At 34.5% G+C, this 16651-nt stretch overlaps 1 protein-coding gene across 1 annotated transcript in view; it reads left to right on the forward strand.

Moving 5' to 3' along the window:
• TMEM232 (transmembrane protein 232) overlaps positions 1 to 16651 on the forward strand; it is a 263618-nt gene that overhangs the window by 61518 nt on the left and 185449 nt on the right. Inside the window, 2 exon segments of the mRNA XM_082455780.1 lie at positions 4733 to 4856; positions 5819 to 6071. Coding sequence (XP_082311906.1) covers positions 4733 to 4856; positions 5819 to 6071 — 377 coding nt within the window.

Raw genomic sequence — 16651 nt, forward strand, 5'->3', positions numbered from 1 at the left:
GTCTGCCCCCTTTTTATCTGTTTTATTTTCAATCCAGAATTTTTTAGGAACACCTTTGTGATTTGGTAGCCAGGAGATAGATGCTTCCTCTTATGTCTCACTGACCGTCTTAGGAAGCTGCTGGGGCAAATCCTCTGCTTTACTTAGAGAGAAGCCCCCAGTGTGTGAAGCTGTGCACAAATGCTGTGGCTACTGGGCTACATTTCATGCAGGATTCCATTGATTGCTCATGGTTCACATGTGTTCCCAACTCCTGCCTCTCTGTGCTTAGGGTTTTTCTTACATAGTGGTGGAAAATCCATTTTTGCCTGCATTACATTTTAAATCAAACTTTGGGCTTCTAGGCATTGGAAAGGTTTGCCTTCATTTAGATTACATTTTCTTCATAGTTTTAAAACCCTTAAAATTTCTTTCTCTTTTTTTGTGGTACTATGGGTTTATTTTTCTTTATTTTATGTTTGGTTGTTTCAAAAGGAATTAGATAGTAATGGATCTCACTTTGCCAGTGGTTGTCTTCCTCTAAATTATTGAAGAATTGTTCAAGTTTGTTCCCTTCCAAGTGTCATTTTTTTGCAGTCAACTTCCTTCGTTATGAATTTGAATTAGATTTCTGTAATTTTAATTTCCTGCACCCTCTTGTTTTCTTATTATACCACCTTTCATCTCAGTATCAAGGCTTTTGTTTGTTGTTTGTTCTTCCTGGGCTTTATTAAAGATGCTTAAGAGTCTTGTAAAAATGTCTTCTGGCTCCTGGAAGAAATTACTTTCAGAGGTATGATCTTCTCTTAGTATTCAGACTGATATTCTCTTTAGCCCTTGCTATAATATATTTTTCATTGGTCTCATGTAGGGCCCCCTCCTCCATTTTCTATTTTACTTATCTCAGAACTAGGGAAAATTTATATAAACTTGTCATTTTTAAAATAAGAGGTTTGTGTTCATAGCATACATTACAGAGGTTAAAAGCTACAACACTCCACATGCAGTATCATAGGGAACTTCCTGCATTCTCCCTATTCTTTTCTATTTAACTTGTGAGGAGAAAATGCACTCCAGCATTCCCATTACAGCACTCCTCCTCCCCACCCCGTGGCCCCTTTTCCTACACACATATCCCCACAAGCACTGTTTTCTATCCTTTTGTCATCTGGAAGTTGCTATCTCTGAATAAGTATGGAGAGATGAGGATAAAAAGCACAGAGATAATACTCTGGATCTTAAAAATTCAGTACCTCAAAGTTAAGGATTGGCTCTACTTTACTTAATTCTATGAAAAACATGGTAGACAGTAGAGATAATTTTTTCTTTACTTTTTTTCTTTTAACCTTCTTTTGGGAAACAAGGCTGCTGTGTTTCTTGAAGTGGCATGTGGCTACTCCTTCTTGCTGTTAATCCAGCTCTATCAATTCTATGGTTTATATCTTACAGGAAATTCCCTGTAAGATAGTGACATCTGTTTCATTCTCAGTCTTCGGGATTGTGTGGATTTTTGACATTGTCAGTGTTTTCCGAAATATCTATCGAAAGTTTCAAGTAACCCTATGTAAGAGTTGCAACTTGGAGACATTTTAATTCTATCTTTTAAAATAATAATTTGGTCATAGAGGAAACAGATATAGAGGAGTAAGGAGAACCTAGGAAAGCTGTTCTGAATGCTGATGTTTCTAACCTTTTTATAAGGTGGTGTGCAGACAGATATCTTTTTATGAAGCCCCTGGTTATTATATGTTAGTTCATTTATATAAGTAGAGAAGGAACGCTGGACCACAGTCAGGATAGCTGAAGTCCAGTCCAGGTCTGGTACTGTTTAGCTGTGTGCAGTGATTCACATTAATTTTAAAAGCTAACACAACATTGTTCCCTTTTCTCCACACCCTCTCCAGCATTTATTGTTTGTAGATATTTTGATGATGGCCATTCTGACCGGTGTGAGGTGATGCCTCATTGTAGTTTTGATTTGCATTTCTCTAATGATTAGTGATGTTGAGCATCTTTTCATGTGTTTGTCGGCAACCTCTATGTCTTCTTTGGAGAAATGTCTATTTAGGTCTTCTGCCCATTTTTGGATTGGGTTGTTTGGTTTTTCTGATGTTGAGCTGTATGAGCTCCTTGTATATTTTGGAGGTTAATCCTTTGTCAGTTGCTTCATTTGCAATATTTTCTCCCATTCTGAGGGTTGTCTTTTCATCTTGGAAATGCTTCACCAGAAACACTGTTTCAATCAATGCTGCTGACTGCAAATTTTCTATACAGTAAAATGCCTTTGACAAAAATAGAATAAAAGCACCAATACTTATAAATTGAAGTTTGTTAAAAATCAAAACTGAAAATCAATGCATGTAAAAAGAAGTTTTCAAATTGAATTAGGTTAGTAATTTAAATACAGTGTTAGCTTCTTTACACTGTAAAGATGTATTTTGGAAATTCTTCAGTCTGTATTTTAGTGAAAGTCCCCTAGGTTAGCTACAGTTTTCCAGACTTAAAGGGGAACAGAAGAAACAAAACCTTATGACTATGAGGTATATTCATGGTAAAGAAGTTTTGTGAACTCTGAGACTGTCCTCTCCTTTACCTTATCATGAAACCTCTGCAATGAATACTCTGGGGAAGGACTCACCTTTGTTCATCTTGGAAAGCATCTAGACCTTTTCCTTCAGTCATCATAGATTAAAAAAAAAAAAAAAAAAAAAAGTTACTGAACTCATATCCATTGACCTTGAAATAATAGTATTTTTGTAATTCAGTTCAGTTCAGCCTTTTGACCCCAGTCATTTTATATAGAGTATTTCATTTAAATCTCATAGTCTCTGAAAAGTAGGTTTTGCTATATTTACTTTATAGATGAGTAGATTAAGATTCAGCTAAGGTATGAACATTGCCCTTTGCCATATATCTAGTTAGTGGCAGAGCTAAGGTTCCATCTCTGATTTTTCAACTCTAAATTTCATGCTTGTAAATATGTTTAAATGTATCAGCTAGGTTTCAGTTCATCTGAAGGTAACAGTAACCTGACTGCAATTGCATACCAAATAGGGCTTTATTTATTGCACATAACAAACAGTGCATTACTGATGCAGATGCTTAAGGGAATCATCAGGATCCAGGCTTCTTCTAGCTTCCTTTTATTCCATTCTTAGTAAGTGACTTTTATCCTCATTGTTGCAGGTTGGCTGCTCTACCTTCTGGTATCATGTATGAATTTCAAGCAGGAGGAAAAGGATGAGCAAAGGAGAAAAAAGCACCTGTTATTTAAATTTAAAAATAATAGCTTATATGGAAGGCTTTCATAATATACTTTCATTTGTATCTCATTGACTAAATCTGAATGTAAGGCCATTCCAGAGGAGTCCAGGGAGTCATTTTTTAAAATTAAGTTTCTTGTGGTATAATTTACATATAATAAAATTCAAACGTTTTATGTATACAGATCTATGAACTTTGACAAATGCGTACACCTGTGTAATCACTCTCCCGGTCCAGATGTAGAATGTTTCCATCTTGAGGAAGCAACATTAACTGAGCGCTCAGCCATTTTGAACAAAATTGAGGTTTAGTTTCAAAGGAAGGAGACAAATGATATTAGGTGGGCAATAGGCAACATTGTAATACTAAGGTTAAATATTAATGTACTTAGATAATGGCTTAGAAAAGCAAAATTGAAAAACAGGAAATACCCATAGGTGGGAGAAGACTTCAGTTATTAGTTAACCTAGCTTAAAACATGAACTTGGACAAATCTCCCAGATCTATTTAAGTCTCAATTTTCTAATATTTAAAAAAAAGATTTTAAAAAGTTCTTAAATGTGTCAAAAATTGTGGTTCAGATCAAAGGAGGTACTTGTGTGAAAGCACATTGAGATCTGTAAAGCTCCATTCAAATATAAAGAATTGTCTTTATTTCTGTGGTTAGAGGTGTTTCCTTTTGAAAATGATCATGAACTTGACTCACTTGAAATACAGTTGTGAAATTCAAATACAGTTGTAGAATATATTAACTTTTTAACTGATTAATGGCTTATAAATCAAGGCAATATGTAGCTCTAGGCAGAGGCAATTTTATATTTGTATTATTATTAGCTCTCTTTCAAACTATGTCTCTTTCAATTGGGTAACAATAGCATTAAATGTATAATTTCCTGAAACTGTTAGAATATATGTACACTTATGGCTAACAAATTCTTATATGATTTCCCAGTTATATAATATTTTGAATCTTGACAGTTTTCCATTTAATGTGAAATATAAATTTTATTCTGAGAAATTGCACTTTTTGTAAAAATCAAATAACACTGAACTTTTATTAGAGTATTTAGGAAGACCATTTTTTTATTCTCTCTTTTGAGAAGAAAACGCTCTCTTGAAATTCACCCCTTGGAATCAGTTGTAAAAGGTTAAATCAAAACCTATTGTGAGATTTGGGGGACACTCTAGAACCAGAGGCCTTGATTGCTTGTTATACAGGATCTGTGTGAAGAAATGTGATCATTTGTAATATTTATTACTCTCTGAGTTTTGTCAGAACACTACTGTGAACTCAACATCTTGCCCGATGTGGCCCTTTCCTATAAGCTTTTATCATAACTAGTGGCAAACAATACTAGTCTTTGTTGAAAATAAATGTATCTAGAAATCCAGGATAGTCATTTCTTCTGGCCTATTACCTTTTTCATTAAAAAATTATTTATTATTATTTTAACGAAAGTCTTTGTTGTTTTGTTCATAAAATTTCCAGGTTGGATTCAGCATTGGCTTTGTTGGTCCTTGGGGAGGCTGCCAAATTACACATAGCCTGTTTGAAAGCTTTCATGGACCTAATGAGAGATTTTCTTTTAAGCATTATGTCTGTTCAGAATCAGGTAACAGTATATTGTTAATTTAGGTGTGCAAAAAGACCTAAATTGAAACAAATTTTACTTTTGTCACTATTTTAACTGTATATCATTTAGGATTTATAATGAGCATGACTTTGTAATAATAATTTTAATTAAATGTAAAGGTAAATGCATATTTACCATATATCCCAGTATAAATAGATATAGATGTAGACAGAGATCCAGAAATAGATTATACTCACATGCAGACATGCACTCACACAAGAGGGATTTTTAATTTTATTAACAAACTTCAGATCATATAGTCATATATGGTTTAGTTTCCTATTTAAAAATTTTTTGTTGTCATTACATATTATTAAGATTTACATTTTAGTGAGGATGAGATAACCATTTCTCTGTTGTTGAGCTTTGAGCTTATTTCTAATTCACGGTTAATTACATTATTCACAGTTAATTACAAATAATGTTGAACTGGTATTCTCATCCAAAAATCTTTATCTGCATTTATGACTATTTCTTTAGAATAGGTTTATAGAATTAAATTACTGAGTGATAGACTATGAACTTTCTTTTAACGTTCTCAGGATGGCTGTCCAGATTCCTCTCCAGAAGACATAACTTTCTTGCTTTCCTATGAAAAAATGTATAAGAGTGCACACACAAGAATTGAGCGATATAAAAAAAAGATTCTTTTGCAATATAAAATGGAAAATAGTATCTCATTGGGTTAATTTATGTTCCATTGACTACTAAGGAAATTGAAAAGTTGATGTTCTGTATATACTTTTTAGCTATTCTTATTGGTTTTATGCAGTCTACCCATGGAAAGCTTGTTTTTAATGAGTGCATTTTAGAAATATTAGTTGATTATGGTCTTTTAACAACTCTATAAAATTTGGAGACATTTCTTATAAGTACGGTATATAGTTCTTCATTATGGCAGAGCGTACTTTGATTGTCTAATAGCTATTTTCTCATTTTAGGAAGAAAACTGCAAGGTCGATGATTTTTCCTGGGCCTGGAATGTAGTCTACATATACATAACAATTCTTGCAGAAATCTGCTTGTATGCGGCCAATTCTGATTTGCGAAAAACTGCTTTAATTGGTTTCTGCGACTGTAAAAGTTCACAGAAAGATATTTTACCCACGGACAAATCAGAAGAAATGCCAGAATTGAGGGAAACAAGTATTTTAGGTCTTTTGGAATATTTCTCTTCAAAAATGTCAGATAATTGTAAGTAAATTATTTTTCAACTTGATGAGAAATATTTTCAAGATGTCCCTGTCTGTATATAATAATAAGCATTTTACAAAAAGTTAACATTTTGAAGTGGGAGGTAATTTTAAATTCACTAGGATTTCCTACAAATTTGGGAAGTCTATTTTATAACATGGAAATTTTTGATCAATAATTTAAAAACAACTGAAATGTAAACTAGAGTTGGTTGATGTATGATTCAAATTATATTCTTTGGAAACAAGAGGTGACCTTAGGAAAACTTATGGAATGTATATAAAGTTTGTTTTATTCTTTTCCCCATAAGGCCTTCTCATCCATCGTCTCCATTTTCATCTACTGTTTCTCTTGTTCTCCCCACAACCCAAGAGCATTTCTCTTTAATCACTCAGATATTATAGTACATTCTTCACATCTTGCATCTTATACTCCATCAGAATGTACCTGTCTTGTGTCTCAAGACTACAGGTCATTTTCCTACTATTGACTTTTAGAATAAAATACTTTTGTTTTGAAAAGGGCACTATAGGGACAATATTAATTCAAACGTGTCCTTTAAGGTTAACTAGAACTCTTCTTTATGAATATCATATAGTCTATTATGTTATTATAGTCTCTTATGTGTATGACTCTCACTTCCATTAAGTTATGAGATAATTGAGATTGGAGGATCATGTCTGAATTATATTTGTATTAACCCAGTATCTACCATATTATTTAGCACACAGTAGGTGGGCGATGATGATAGTGGAGTTATTATGTAGTTAAACAAATCACTGAATTTCAAACATGATAGCAAGGTTATTTGAAAGTGTGGAAGGAGGCAAGATATTGCCTTTCCTTAGAACTGTAATTCACTGATTTGGGATAAATTATGCTTGAATATAATTTTAAATAGTAAGACTTTAGTAGCAGATATTAATTGCATTCTCAAAAACTTGCTTGCTATTTTAAAATTACTTTCAATATATAGTTTTGGTTTAAACAATAGATTGGAACTTATCATTTTGAAGTGCAATTTGCTTGACCTTTGCCCACTTTTCAAGAAGATTATGTTTATTTTTTATTAGTGCCAATTTTAAACAGATTTTTAGTCATTAGCAGATAAATTGTATTTCTCCCATGTTTATAGTATTGATAAAGTGAAGAGGTATTTGCTTCTCTTGCTTTTCACGCTTTTTCAAGTATTCAGAATGGTCAGAAGTCTTCCTGTATAGCAGCTCAACATATGATTTTTAACCTGCCACTAAACAGGTTCATATAAAAATTGGGGGTTTTCAGTTTTTTGGCCTAGCTGTGTAGAATTAGTTCTTTCTGAAAGAAGACAGAAAGAAGACTGCTTTCTTCAGGATGGGTCCAGAAGATTATCCTCCATGTGGAGAATCTTTCCTCCTAGAAGCCTCTTGGCCTCCCTCTGGCCATGATCCCTGAGCTCTGGTAAAACCTCACAATGATAGGGTTTCATGTTTCTGTGGACACTCGAATATTTTTTCCTTCTCAACAGTCTGATTTTTTTTTTCCAGCCAGTTGATGATTTCAGTGCATTTATTTGCTCATTGTTGATCTTTCTTTGAAGTTTCTTATCTTCTCCTGAAGACTTTATTTTTTAACATCTTTACTGGAGTATAATTGCTTTACAATGTTGTGTTAGTTTCTGCTGTATAACAAAGTGAATCAGCTATATGTATACATATATCCCCATATCCCTTTCCTCTTGCGTCTCCCTCCCTCCCTCCCTATCCCATGGATGCTTTCCCTGATGTTTTTCTTATGCTTATACTTGAACTTAGCAATCAAATAGTTAAACAGTATTTTATCAATGTTTTCTCAACCCAAGTGGGAAAAGTGATGTTTCTAGCTGTGGAATACCTTTAAAGATTTGATCTGCAGTAAAGAGGAGGGACGTATCAAGTTGTTTCCTCTACAGTCAAAAGTCAATACATTTTCTTTGACATTAGCTTCTTGTACAAGCCATAAATAATGCTAGTGGCATTTGCCTCATTAATAATTCTGAGTATTTTGAAACTGTCAATACTTAAAGCATCATTGTGATTTCTTGTGGGGAATGTTTAAAGTAAGTTGATTATCCGATGATTGTTTTGCTAAAGATGTCTCAAGAGTGTGAGAAAATTCTGCAATTTTCTTCATCTCTGTCAGAATCAGAGAAGGTACCTCTACTGGACATAAGCTTTTGGTCTCTTCTTCATGTTCATAGAGGATTTTTGGCCTTCCTGTATCAGTCACTACCATGAAAAGCCATTACTTTACATGACCATACACATGCATAGTCAAATATTTCACCAAATGATAGGGCTTAAAATTTTTGTTGATGTGATTCATTATAACTTGATTTCTTTGTAGCATCACTGATTGATTTTCCCACACACGGGAAATGATTTTGTCTGGGTTGTCCCGTATGCCTGATCATTGATAATGATCACCACTTCTATCAGACCACTGAAAACAGATGGCTTCAAAAGTAGTGTCATCTGTGCAGGCCTTGTCAGCGTGATTACTGGAGAGGATAGGTCCATCTTTTTGGAAAGTGACACAAAGAACCTGGAGTGCTTCTTTATTTAATTGAAAATAATTATTTTTCCTCATAATTTTACCCTTCAAGTAAGTCAAATTTTCATTTAGACTGAAAGAACCAATTCTGGAGTCACACAGATTTGTATTTTGCATCTCAAAATCCTAGGTCAAATTATTTAATCTTGCTGACTTGATTTCTTTACCTGATAATTAAGATAAAAATACTATTCATATCATGGGACTTTTTGTGAGAAAAAACTATGGAAACATACACACTTGACATAGTGCCTCATGAATAGTAAAGGTCCAATAAATATTAATAGATGTTATGGTGCTAATGTAATTAATATTGTTATAATGAGAGAGACCTCAGTGAGGAAGGGTTTTTTTCTAACACTTATACCTATGTACACTTTGTATCCTGGGGAATCCTATTTTATTTACATATAAAGATATAAATGAAAAACTGAAAAACACTTAAGAATGGTAACAATAGCCTTTACATGAATGAATCAAGCAGTGTTCTTATAGACCATTTTTATATAAAGCCCTTAATATAAAGAAACTCTTAAATCATAGTTTTGTGAAGGCAATGTTATAGGAAACTAAAGTAATAACTTCCATGAAGATAATTTCCTGGCGATCTTATTTGATGTAGGAGCAGAACCTGAAGCATTTAGATGAATAGATGGCTACTTAGCATGTACCTTTTTCATTCTAAGGTTTTTTGTCAGACCCACTTTTCATAGAGTCAGATGTCTATTAATTCTAGAGTGAGGGCTCTGGCTACTGACGGAAGTGTTGAGTTTTGGTGTTTTGGGTTGAATAGGAATTTCTACATATACTTATAAATACCAACTATGCATTTAAGATCTGGTTGAAACTCAAAGTGTCTGACCTGTAGCATTGCCTTCGTGGAGGACCATCCTATGCACCTACTGCTGTGGACTGAACTCTGCCCCTCAAGCCTCAAAATTCATATGTTTGAAACCATAACCCCCAAATGTAACTGTATTTGGAGGCAGAGCCTACAAGGAGGTAATTAAATGAGGTCATGGCGGTGGGGCCCTGATATGATGGAATTAGTGTCCTTGTAAGAAAGACGTCAGAGAGCTCACTCTCCACTGTGTAGTGCACAGTGAGAAGACAGCCATCCCAAAGCCAGGAAGAGAGCCCTCACCATATACACAATCAGACAGCACCTTAATCTTAGACATCCCAGCCTCCAAAACAGTGAGAAAATAAATTTCTGTTGGTTAAGACCTCCAGTCTATGGTACTTTGTTATGGCAGCCCGAGCCGACTAATACACCTCTCAGTGGTGCTGAGCTGTAGGCAGGTTTGAATATACTCAGGTGCCTAAGTAAATCGTTATCGGAAAAAAGGCTTTGCAGCATATACCTCGAAAAGACAATTTTGAACTGGAAAACTATGAGGGAAGGTGATAAAAATTAATTAAACACAGAATTTTTGCCTGATCTCTGTTGAAATTATGATTTTGAGACAGATTTTGTCCTGATGGGTAACAGGATAACAGTAATTAATATTAACACTTACTATGTGTCAGGCACTATTCTAGGCATGTAACATGCATCACCTAACTTATTAATCATTACAACAAGACTACATTGTAGATATTCATATTATCCCCATTTGATAGATGAGAAAACTGAGGCACTAAGCATTTATTTGTCCAAGGAAATTGAGTTAGTAAATGGTATGTGAGACTTAACATAGGCAGTTTGGCTTCAGAGTCTGCACTAATAACTACCTCATTGTGCTGTGCTAACTAGGTTATTTGACCTTTTGAGTGAAATTTAAAAAAACACTGTCCATTTGCATGTTGAAGAATGTGAAAAAAGATGACTGAGAAATTCTCTCTGACAGTCTTTGTCCTACAGCGATTCTTACAAAAGCATTTTAGACTCTGTGTTACGTGGGTCTTTATTTCCAACATAAATTCCTGGGACTTGTTATAGAACTTTGGATCGAAAATCCTAAAAGTGGAGTCCAGGAATCTGTATTATTAAACCACTTCTGACACTATATTTTGAGAAAACATAGCCTATAAATTTCGCTGTAAACAAGGTGGTAAAATGTTGTCCTCATCAGAAGAAAAGGCTTTTCCTACTTGTTACAGACCTTTATGTATCCAGCCAGTTAGTCTTTACAGCAGATGAGATATATATATATTATTACAAAGAGGGAAACCCAGCTTTGTGTTGTACACTATATTTGAAGTGCTATCTTCTGTGTTCCTACTTTGGTTTTCATAATGATAAAACAATAGTTTTTAACAAGACTTAACTATCTGAAATCTGTGCTGTGAAAGTAAAATTTGAAAATGGTCTGTTTGGTGAGAAACCAGCAGACACTGATTTAGTGTGTCTCGTATAAGAAATAGACAATGAATGGCAGAACCCAAAATATCACAGAATAGTAAAAATCTTGTCAGTCATGTAGTTCTCATCCAGTGCACAAATCTCTTCTAGACCATTTGCAAATAATGCACAGCCAGCAGAGATATGGAACTCCCTAATTCCCAAAGCAGGTCATTCCACTTTCGAACACTGTGAAAGATTCTTCCTTATATTATAATGAAATCTGTCTTCCCCATTTTCCAAACTTTTGCTTGAATTTTGCCTCCCAGAAGCAACCACAAAAAGTCTATTCCATTTCCCACATGCAAGCCCTTCAGATATTTGAAGATAATTGCTTTGGTTCTTTTACTTCACCTCTTCACTCTACCATCATCGCCCATCTCTTTGCTTACTGCCAAGTTCCTATGGTAACTTTTTGTAATGAATGAAAAACATATTTTCAATATGGTTTATAGTTAAGTTTGCTAGAAGGTTGTAGTGTTGTTAAATTTGTCTGAATTTGTAGTAATTTATCCCAGTGTTATAGTATGATGTGAAGACGGGTGGGAGCCAAGTATTTTTCCATTCACTGTCGTCTATGAATGGAAAAAGTAAATATGACATTTTTCCTATCATTTTGTTGAGAATTATTTTCTTAAGCTGGTTCTACAATGACGGTAGTGAATGAAATACGTGTCATGGTTGTAAAATAACCTTGTATGTTTCATTTTGATTCATTTTAACTTAGGAAAAAACATTAGCACAGAGTAATATTTCCCTTTTAAAAAGTAAATGAAAGTTAATTGGAATCTTAGAACCAACTGAAACTTTTAATGATACTCTATTAAATCTTCAGTATACCTCTTACCTTGGTGAAGGTTATTCATAAAAATCTTCAGTAATAAGGTTTTGTTTTTATACATGGACAGTATTATTTAACTCCTTTAATAATCCATGTACACGTTAGCCATAGAATTCAGGCAATCCTTATGATTCACAATTCTGTGTGTTGATAAATCTAAAAGTATAGTACTGATTATATTATATATACGTAAGGCCGTTAAACAAATGTATCTTATCTATTTGTCTTTTTCTTCTTTTTAAATTTATTTTATTGTGGGGAAAGCACTTAACATGAGACCTATCTTAAAATTTTACGTGTACAATGTGTTATTGTTGACCATAGGTACAGTGCTGTACACCAGATCTCTGGAGCTTATTCACCTTGCTTGACTGAAACTTTATGCCTGTTGATTGGTAACTCCCCATTTCTCCTTTCCCTTGCCTCCTGGAAACCACAATTTCACTCTTTGATTTTATGAATATGACTATTTTAGGTACCTCATGTAAGTGAAATCATGCAGTATTTGTCTTTCTGTGACTGACCTACTTTGCTTCGTGTAATGTCCCCAAGGTTCATATGTGTTGTTACATATGGCAAAACTTCCTTCACTTTTAAGGCTGAATAGTATTCCACTGCAGGAATATACCACATTTTCTTTGTTCACTTATCTCTTGATGGACATTTAGGTTGTTTCTATCTCTTGGTTATTGTGAGCAGTGCTGCACTGAACATAAGAGCTAATATTGCTTTGAAATCCTTCCCTTTGGATATATAGCCACAAGTGGGATTGCTGGATCACATGGTAATTCTATTTTTATCTTTTTGAGGAACTTTCAAACTGTTTTACGTAGTACCTGCATTATGTTGCATTTCCACCAGCAATGTGCAAGGGTTCCAGTTTCTCACCATCTTAGTGAATACTTGCTGTATTTATTTTTTTTGGATAATGGCCATCCTGACAGGTGTGAGGTAGTATCTCATTGTGGTTTTGATTTGCATTTCCTTGATGATTCCTGACATTGAACATTTTTTTCGTTTACCTGTTGACCGTTTGTATATCTTTTCAAGTCGTTTGTTCATGCATTGTTTTCCTGACCTTGGTGAGCATCTTTATGAAAGTTATTCTCAGTTCTCTGTCAGGTAAATCATATAGTGCTGTCTCATTAGTGTTTGTTTCTGAAGATTTTTCTTGATCTTTTGTTTGGAACATCTTTGCCTGATTGTTCAGTGAAGAGATATATTACCAAGAATTCCTGTTTTCCTTTGACTCTTAATGCAGTTTTGACTGTCTTTATGTGATCAACATAGTTATTAATTTCATTATCATGTAAAAATTATCAGAAATTCTGCAAGTCTTTCAAACGAAATTATATTTTTCTAAAATGTAATGGCGTTCAGGCACTTAAGAAAGGTTGTTATGCAACTTAATGGGAATATCCAATAAATGTAGCTTTTGATATCAATTCATTTGGTAAAGATTTGTATTTTTAGGAAGGTTTAGGCTGCAAGTCACAGAAGACCCAAATCAAGATGGCTTTTAAATATCTTTGTTTTATTCTTCTGGAGAGTTGTAAATGTTACATAACTTCCTCCAGGGTGCCATGCCTCATCAATCTATAGATTTCAGGTTTATTTATAGTAATCTTTTAGCCAGGGCTGTCCTAAGAGCACTCTAGATAAAGTCTCTTCCTCCTAGTAAATGTAACTAGTCTATTTATCTGAAGATCCCATTGACAAAGAGATTAACCTGGGTCACATGCCTTATTTTTTTCTCCCAAAGATGCCCTCCAGTAAAGGGGGTGAGTGGATCATAAGCCATCTGTTCAACTCATACTTCCTTACAAGGGATACAGGGTTTAGGGTTGGTTAACTTAGTGGCTCAAAAACAACACTGAAGGCCCAGGTTCTTTCCAACTTTCTTTTGTACCTCTCTAATTTACCAAATTGTAGCTTGTATTTTTAACAATAGTTATATAGTTCTTTGTTAGGAGTAGATTTGGCTACATGTAATAAAAAATATATTACATAAAACAAAATAAAATTTTACTTCTCTCCTACATAAAATAAATCCAGAAATAGGCAGTCTAAGGATGATTTGAGGGTTTAAGAAGTTCTCAGGCAGGTTCACTTTTTTCTGCTGAGTGTGTAGAAGGGAAGAAGAATAATATCCATTTTCTACTAAGTCTTCTTAATACAAAGTATCATGTAGCTTTCCGGCTGTAAACTTATTGGCTATAATCAAATGGCCACACAAGGGGGAGTTTTTGTTTGTTTTTAGCTACGTGTCAATGAGCCAAGCTCAAAATAGTGATTCATATTACTAAGGAAGAAGGGGAGAGTGGATAGTGTGAAGAAACTTGCAATCTGAGCAAAGCTTATTTTACCAAATTTCATTCTCTTTAGGTCAGGGAATATACGTATTTTAGTCTTTAGTGCATCATTACATTACCTAACACATTGCCTTGCTCAGAGTAAGCACTCAGTAAGCAAGTGCTGAATACATGAATGGATGAAGGAAAGGAAATGGACACTCTAATAAGATTTTATTACGAGATGACATTTTCAATTCAAAATTGTTATTAAACACCATCGTTATACATTGTATATGTAAGTGCTTCATTTATTCTCATTATTTAAAAAGACATATTTTTTTTAAACATCTTTATTGGAGTATAATTGCATTACAGTGGTGTGTTAGTTTCTGCTTTATAACAAAGTGAATCAGTTATACATATACATATGTTTCCATATCTCTTCCCTCTTGCATCTCCCTCCCTCCCACCCTCCCTATCCCACCCCTCTAGGTGGTCACAAACCACCGAGCTGATCTCCCTGTGCTATGCGGCTGCTTCCCACTAGTTATCTATTTTACATTTGGTAGTGTATATATGTCTATGCCACTCTCTCACCCTGTCACATCTTACCCCTCCCACTCCCCCTATCCTCAAGTCCATTCTCTAGTAGGTCTGTGTCTTTATTCCCGTCTTGCCACTAGGTTCTTCATGACCTTTATTTTCCCTTAGATTCCATATATATGTGTTAGCATACTGTATTTGTTTTTCTCTTTCTGACTTACTTCACTCTGTATGACAGACTCTAACTCCATCCACCTCACTACAAATACCTCCATTTCATTTCTTTTTATGGCTGAGTAATATTCCATTGTATGTATGTGCCACATCTTCTTTATCCATTCATCCGATGATGGACACTTAGGTTGCTTCCATGTCCTAGCTATTGTAAATAGAGCTGCAATGAACATTTTGGTACGTGTCTCTTTTTGAATTATAGTTTTCTCAGGGTATATGCCCAGTAGTGGGATTGCTAGGTCGTATAGTAGTTCTATTTTTAGTTTTTTAAGGAACCTCCATACTGTTCTCCATAGTGGCTGTATCAATTTACATTCCCACCAACAGTGCAACAGTGTTCCTTTTCTCCACACCCTCTCCAGCATTTATTGTTTGTAGATTTTTTGATGATGGCCATTCTGACTGGTGTGAGATGATATCTCATTGTAGTTTTGATTTGCATTTCTCTAATGATTAATGATGTTGAGCATTCTTTCATGTGTCTGTTGGCAATCTGTAGATCTTCTTTGGAGAAATGTCTATTTAGGTCTTCTGCCCATTTTTGGATTGGGTTGTTTGTTTTTTTGTTATTGAGCTGCATGAGCTGCTTGTAAATCTTGGAGATTAATCCTTTGTCAGTTGCTTCATTTGCAAATATTTTCTCCCATTCTGAGGGTTGTCTTTTCGTCTTGTTTATGGTTTCCTTTGCTGTGCAAGAGCTTTTAAGTTTCATTAGGTCCCATTTGTTTATTTGTGTTTTTATTTCCATTTCTCTAGGAGCTGGGTCAAAAAGGATCTTGCTGTGATTTATGTCATAGAGTGTTCTGCCTATGTTTTCCTCTAAGAGTTTGATAGTGTCTGGCCTTACACTTAGGTCTTTAATCCATTTTGAGTTTATTTTTGTGTATGGTGTCAGGGAGTGTTCTAATTTCATACTTTTACATGTACCTGTCCAATTTTCCCAGCACCACTTATTGAAGAAGCTGTCTTTTCTCCACTGTATATGCTTGCTTCCTTTATCAAAGATAAGGTGACCATATGTGCGTGGGTTTATCTCTGGTCTTTCTATCCTGTTCCATTGATCTATATTTCTGTTTTTGTGCCAGTACCTAACTGTCTTGATTACTGTAGCTTTGTAATATAGTCTGAAGTCAGGGAGCCTGATTCCTCCAGCTCCACTTTTTGTTCTCAAGATTGCAAAAAGACGTATTTAACACCAGTTCTTTTCACTCCAGAAGAGAGAATTTGTCCATTTGTTTACTCATTATAATGGGAGTATGAACATTCTTTATGTGCATCATTCTATATTAATGACTCATGGAACACCACAGACATTTAAAAACAACTTTGTATAAACATGGGTACGACTTGGTTAGGGAAAGTAGGACTCAATCTGTAGTTTGAAGAATCTATTTTGCTTAAGTCAGAATTTGGAGAAAGGAAGAAGATGGAGGTGAGAAGTAAGGATGGTGGTGCTAAATAAACATCACAAGTTAATAGGCAATTATGGAACCCAGCCTGTCTGATGGATCTTTGGTTCTGGAATCTAAAGTTTGATATATACAATATGAAATACCTTGGATTTCAAGATGAATCTGCATTTCTTTTTAAACGTTGGAAGCTTTAATAACACTTGACAAAACTTTCATGTGGGGAAAATTCATTTGGACATCAGACTAGCCTAGCTAATTAAACATATTCTACTCTTATTTTGGACTTTTGGAATTCTCTTAGTTAACTGGAGGCAGGGCTTGTTGTGATGATTATAGATTCC

The sequence above is a fragment of the Balaenoptera physalus genome (assembly GCF_965194825.1).
Source record: "Balaenoptera physalus genome assembly, chromosome: 3".
Taxonomy (NCBI): domain Eukaryota; kingdom Metazoa; phylum Chordata; class Mammalia; order Artiodactyla; family Balaenopteridae; genus Balaenoptera; species Balaenoptera physalus.